The sequence below is a fragment of the Lepeophtheirus salmonis genome, chromosome 13 (genome assembly GCF_016086655.4).
Source record: "Lepeophtheirus salmonis chromosome 13, UVic_Lsal_1.4, whole genome shotgun sequence".
In the NCBI taxonomy this organism is placed as follows: Eukaryota; Metazoa; Arthropoda; class Copepoda; order Siphonostomatoida; family Caligidae; genus Lepeophtheirus; species Lepeophtheirus salmonis.
In genome coordinates, this window is record NC_052143.2 from 1,414,118 (window position 1) to 1,421,154 (window position 7,037).

The 7,037-nt window shown below is 32.8% G+C and overlaps 1 protein-coding gene across 1 annotated transcript; it reads right to left on the reverse strand.

Annotated features, from left to right (window-relative positions):
* Window positions 1–5,607: 5,607 nt before the first annotated feature.
* Window positions 5,608–6,793, reverse strand: LOC121128303 (ephrin-A4). The gene has a single exon (XM_040723893.2). It carries the CDS (start codon window positions 6,700–6,702, stop codon window positions 5,881–5,883), a length of 822 nt encoding a protein of 273 aa, XP_040579827.1. The 5' UTR covers window positions 6,703–6,793; the 3' UTR covers window positions 5,608–5,880.
* Window positions 6,794–7,037: the final 244 nt, after the last annotated feature.

The following is a 7,037-nucleotide window of genomic DNA, read 5'->3' on the forward strand; positions in this document are numbered from 1 at the left end:
CGTATGTCTTTTAGGAGTTCCAAAGTACAGAAATGAGGAAACTTCATCAAAGCCGGTAATAATCCCACCGTGATTGCACGTAACTTGGGGATCAGTAGAACCACTGTATACAACGCCATGAAGCTTTACAACAAAATTAATACCTTTGTCGATCGTCATGGGTCGGAAAGACCAAAATTGGTCCGCACAGAAAGCCTCTTACGGAGTGTGAAGGGGCAAAGATAGACTAGAACCTTTCTGACAACATCTGCCAAATGGCCAGATACCTCAGGGTTCACGAAGCAGCTGTCCAGTGCATCCTTAAGGAGGATTTGGGCCTCAAGTCTAGGATTGTCATAAAAGTTCAGAGTTTCAGAAAGAAACCCAATAGGAAAGTCCTTATTTTTTCAAACTTATTTGACAACAAATTAGGGGTGAATGGATTTTGGTCTAAAGAGATGTGACCGCCCACCTCCTCCAACCTGAACCCACTTGAATACTACGTGTGGGCACCGTACAGAGAAAGGCCAACGCCCACTACCACATCAGCTTGGAGGTCATGAAGACCAAGATGGAGGAGGAATGGGACATCATTCCGGAAGGCACCTTCAAGAAAGTTGTGGGTAAGTTTCGAACCCGTGTGGAGCTCTCTATTGCGGCAGTGGTTTGAATTTTTGAAAAATAGTAGAAATTAATATATCCTTCATCACCTTTTTTATAATTTTTTTTGTGTCATTCATATTAGCCTAGATTTCTTTTTCTTTCTAATAAAGTAAAAAGTGTACAAGGACTTATGACGTATATAGTTGATACAAAAAAGGTTTTTGTGATTTTGAAAATTTACACATGGTCTGAGTTGAGGAAAAAAGAATGTTCTGATAAAATCTAGTAAAAGAGAAATGCTCAATTAATTTTTTTACATCATATAAGAATATAGCATAGACTAGATCCTTGTGACCGTAGATATAAAATAAGTTAACGTCAACTGTTCATATCTCCTCTTTATTAGGTTGTGGGGATAGGTAATTTCGTAAGTTTTCCTTTATTTAAATGCTATATAAGAAGTATACAATCATCCGGTTTCAGCCAAATATGCCCCGTTATGTTCGATAACGTGTTGTCAACAAAAATCTTACTTCATAATGTCCTTTTCGTAGAAGTCCTTGTCCCAATTAGTAAAAAAACTAATATTAAAGCTACATACAAAAAAGCACGAGATTCCTTTCATCTTTATTTACTAATTCCACATTTTATTAAACTTGATCACTATTTTACAGACTATTTAATTTCCCAATTACTATAATAGCATTTACATATTAAGAAACACATTAGACTGCTAGAGAGATGCTTGTCTCGTACGACTGAAGCCTCTCTGATGTGTGGTAAGAGTAAAGGAGTTTTAAAAGGGGAGATCCTTGAGCACCCATGCTTAATATCTATGAAATGAGCATAAACTATTATGAGGGTCATAAGCTACAAATAAATTCAATGCTTGAACCGACCCTTTAAAGAAGAATAGATAAAGCATGTGGACATTGAAACGAGGGAATATTAATTAAGTGGCTTGAGAGTTTATAAAAAGACAAAGGTTTGACAAGAAACTGACTGTACTTTATCCTTGACTTCTTCAGACAGGACTGATTGATGACGATATGATTCCCCGATTTCATGATGAGTATGCTATAAATACTATTCTTAGTGAATGTCTGAGGAGCAAGACCTATATACAATCCCAAAGTGCCTGAGTTTAGTCTGAATGTATATACTACTAAAACCGATACCCGTCCTATTCTAGCCGATTATGAGTACAAAAAGATCCCTTCCTTATTGAGGGAATCGTTTATCATTCGAAAAAAAACTGCTTCGGGATACTCGTGACCAGAACAAACATATTTCCAGAGATATTGCGCAAACAAGGGGCCTGAGTATATCACGTGCCTTTAAAAAAATTGACCAATTTTACTTCTATAACACTTTAAGCTTATAACTATTTGTTATTTGGGAGTGTTATTCATGCCCTCCGCGAAGAAATGTCGTACTCCGGGTTCAGAAAAGACTAAAGAGTACCATTTAATCTATTCCATCCTTCTTTCGAGTAGGGAGTCTTAAGTAGGTCTCCATTGGACATTTGTTGGAGGAATAAAATATGTTGACTCATACAGAAATGTTTCATTAATTTCTTACGTATAACAACGATATTGATATTTAGAAATCTGTTAAAGGTCATGGATTCGAATTCTTCCTTGATCTTCCAGTGTGTGTTCAAGTTTCAAGTTTTTCAACATATAATGATGGGCATACACTTAACGACGACACACTCAATGAAATATTTTAATAAGTAAAATATTTATTGTACTTTAGGCCTGAGTTCGTATAATGAATAGAAAAAAAGAAGAACTGTATTCTCCTTCTTTTAGATCTTCTTGCATAAGTAAAGCGAAATAATGGACCAGAAGCTTAATCAGCTCAAGAAGCATATCTATCCAATTTTTCTGGTATCCATACTCATTATATTCTTAATGATAAATACATAAATACACCCCAATATTTTATAGACCTACATATATCGAAGGAGTTTGGGCTTTATTTAAAAAATTTGTAGGTTAATTTGCAGGTGCGTCTGCAAGATTTTTTTTTTGGGGTAGAGCTTGGTTTTTAAAATTTTTTTGAAAAAAAGTTCTAAAAATTAAATTTTTTTGAATAAAAAAAATTGAAATATTAAACTTTTTGATTGAAAGTTCAAAATACTAAATTTTTTGATAGAAGTAAGAATGTTAAATTTCTAGAAAAAAATTTCAAAAATTCCCAACTATTCACGAAAAATTAAATTTTTCGAGAAAAATTTCCAAAAATTAAATTTCAATTATTAAATTTTTTAGAGAAAAATTATAAAAATTCACAGCAGTACACAAAAAATTAATTTTTTATAAAAAAAAAATTTCAAAACTTAACTTGTTTGAAAAAAAAATTTGCATTATTTAATTGTTTGAAAAAATTAAATTTTCTAGTAAAAAGCATAAGTTGCTTAATAGCCCACTCCCTGCGGACCCCTTTGAGTTGATATATCAAATCTATGTTAACTATTGTATGGATCCTTCATTTGATATTTGACATTTTAATTTGGGCCCAATATAGCCCCTTTCAACTATAATCCATCAATTTCGATTTCTTGTATTTTACCGATGATTTTTTGCTTATACAAGTGCAATTTGCAGCTGCTGCAAAGGTTAAATCAGAATAATTTGTTCATATAAATTGACAACAACTTGTAGAAGAAAACATAAAAATGTAAATCAGATTCAATTTTGAAAAAAAAAAAAATATATATATATATTTGTTTAGCTTACTTTTGTGCCGAGGGACGATATATTCAGAATAAACTATTTAAATATCTGCCAAATGAGTTCTAAATAACCCATCTTTCTTTCTTTTTTCAAACTAGGTATTACTAGGTAATTGGGTAATTCTTATATTTGAAGAATTTATTAGAGGAAATAACTTAGCTGTCATTTAGTTTCGTTAAATCAAAAACAATCAACTGTTATAAGGAACAGGAAATCAACAATGGCATTGGCAAAATTACTCTGGTATCAGTTGTCGGCAATTTTTTTTTTTTTTTTTTTTTTTGGGAGTGGGATTGGTTTTATAATTTAATTTTACTTTGAATAAAACTTATGAAAATTAATTTTTTTTGAATAAAAGTTAAAAAAATTATATTTCGAAATATATAAAAATTTGAAAAATTAAATTTTTTGGAAAAAATATTAAGAAACTTATATTTTTTAGAATAAAAAATCAAAAATAAATTTCATGTATTTTATTTTTGGTAAAAAATAAGATGAATTATTAAATTTTTTCAACATTAATTTAAAAAAAAAACATTCACAAAAAATAAATTTTTGTGATTATAATTTCTAAAATCAACAACTATTCATAAAAAAAAGTTCGAAGAATTACATTTCAAATATTTGAATTTTTTGAAAAAAAAACCACCAAATATGATACTTTCTTATAAAAAGCAAAAATTCCATTATTTGGGTACGCTACAAGCCCTCCAACCCACCACCAGTGGACGCCCCTGGATAGATCCTGGAAATAGATACTCAGTTCTACTCTGAGTCCAACAAGGACCTACAATTTATAGCTCTGCAACAAATCTTCAAGGTCCATCTTTTATGAGCATACACGAATATTCAATCAGATTTTGAACATAATAGAATGTAGTAGGAGGTGAAGTTCACTACTCAGGAGTTAAACAATAATGAGAACAGCAAAGGAAATGAAAGTTAATTTTCAGATTACCAATTCCAAAAAAATGGCCAGTTAAAACGTAAACATGATTTACATCCCTATCAATGATACATATATATATTTATTTTTTTCCACACCGTAAGTATCTAGGAATGAAGTTGATTTATGAGTACATAAAAACAGATGGAAAATGTTACGAATTGAATCTTATTCAATAAGCAGTAATTGAATTAGTTTTTTGTTAAAGAAAAGTAAGAATGACTCAACAGAACCTTCCTCCTGCGTTTCCATCTTTATCTTTCAACAGTTTCCCCGAAAAACGAAATTGATTTATGGGAGAAAGAAAAGACGCTTTTTAACAAGGAATAAATTGGATTTTCTGAAACATTGAATGCCTCAACAAAACCTTTCTTATTTTTGTAGTGATCTTTCAATGTCACTAAGTATGTACACAATATGTGTGTAGAGGTATTGAGTATTGACATACCCTCCTCTATGTAAAAAAAAAAACCCTACGACACATTCCAAATCTCATTAGGTTACAACAATAGCCTCAGAGGATGACGACGTCTGATTACCCAAATAGTATTAATTATAGACAAAGACTAAATACGAATATTTAGTCGATGTTTCTCACGGGGAAATACATGGATTTTTGTCTCTCTCGCTGTGTGTGCGTGTCTTACCTAAGAGTTGTATTTTTATTTTTGGGTCTTAACTCATGGAGAGGAAAAATAAAAGATTAATTTGCCCCCTACGTTACAGAGACATAAAATGTTCAACCATTGAGTACTCGACGAGAACCATTTTGTTATGGTCTTGTTTCATTATTTGACTCAAAAGAGGGGGGAAATTATCATAAAACAATAATTTTATAATGAAAAACGATGGTTTTATTGGAGGTTAATGAAAAATAAATAAAACCGACTTTTCGGGGCCATAAAATGATTTCAACGTACAGGAAGGCTATAAAACATTTGCCTCTTTATGAATATATCTACATATATATTAGGGTTGTAACGAACATTAAACCGTGTACCGGGTCCTTTAGAAATATCCTCACTAAGGGCCTCTCTACCCTAAATCATTTTCATAACCAATTTCAAAAAATATGTCAAAACATATATTTTTAATGATGGAAAATCGTGGGTTTGGTAATGATTTATAAATAAAATAGATAGGAATAAGCTTCCGTGTCCCAAGGGATGCACTCCTGAGGAATCAATGTCACAAGAGGGGGAAGTGTACACTTTTGTTTTTGATGGGGGAAGGAAAGAGAAGAGACCCGTCACTTTGACAGGTCCTCATTTGCATAATTTTTAAGAAATTCGTTGTAGTAAATAATAAAACGGTTTTTTTATGAGAGAAAAACTGTGGTTATATTGAATATATGTATATAATATATTTCATTGCAGGTATATATAAAAAAAATATAAATTTGATTATATCGATTATCACAGAGATCAATAAGAACAATATAAAACATCATCAGCATAGGATATCCAAGCATCTTTGGAAGATAATAGAATAAAGATTAAATATATATATATAAAATAAATACAAGAAACAAAAAAAAGATTTGGTTTGTTTAAACAGAATGTAGAATTAGCAACTGAAAGAAATCTTTGGGTTTTCAATTTATGTTCCTCTTCAATAGAGTGATACATATAACATGCATGTAAAGGCAAGGAGAAGAGAAGGATAGCTTAGAGAGCCCATGGGCCGACTCGAATCATTAGAGAGAAACTTTTGAGCCTCTTCGATGTGATTGGATAAGATCTCTTCCTTGGGTTGATAATTTGCAGGAGCTGCATATAGGAATCGGGAGGAATACTCTGAGGCTTTTTTGGATGAGTAGTAAGATGATCCATAGACATCGTTGTTTCTGCGGTTGTCAAAAGACTCAAAAAGAGGATTGGTCTTGCGAGGAAGGTAATCATCCTGAGGAAAAGAAGTTCCATCTTCTCCAGCTACTTTGAAAATCATGCGCATATTATGTGAGGCGCAACCACCTCCCACACGGCGATGCAAATCCGTGGCGGATGAAGTGGAAATAAAGTAGTAATTATGTCCAGGCTTGAATTCCAGACCTCCGGGAATAGGTGTAAAGGATCGGAAAGTGAGAGTAAAGTAAAGGAGTCGAAAGGGACTGTTACAAACAGCCACGATACGTGGGTTGGGATTTGTGATCCGGCAGGTTTCGTACTCTTCTTTAGAGACGGAGTAAATCACATGAGTTTCAGGATAGAGGGAAGTTCCAGGTTTGGAGGTAGGGCAAATGAGATTGACTTGGTCGTATTCCCATTGCTGATTCCCTTTGTTAACTTCCACGATGTGATCCCTGTTGTCTTGACGAAACATGGGATTTGCACGATTCCAATGGATGTAGAATATATTTTTGCTTCCAATACTGCTCACGGGAAAGGCCGTAAGAGCTAATAGAACACGTAGTGTTATTATGATTTTATTCATGATGATTTAATTCGACAAAACTCTTTATTTTACAACACACACAAAAATGCACGCTATACGACTCTTAAGAAAGGACGTTGAGAACTGATGATCAAAAAGCAGGTTGAATCGTTTTATAAACAAGGAAATCTACAGGCGTGCGTAAAGCGGTGTAAGGCCAGCGCACCCTCTTCTTCTTTCATTATTATTATAATTACGGACATTGCCGAGTTTCTTTACTAATTTCCAATTAATTTTAATTACGCCTTGATAACCATCTACTACCCCTTCGACGTCGAATGCTACTTTGCTACGAAGATATAACGGACGGATTCGTTATCAGATAGACAATCTAA

What these genes read in the sequence shown, in the direction of transcription:
- LOC121128303 (XM_040723893.2), bottom strand. Translation starts at nt 6,702, where the DNA reads ATGAATAAAATCATAATAACACTACGTGTTCTATTAGCTCTTACGGCC.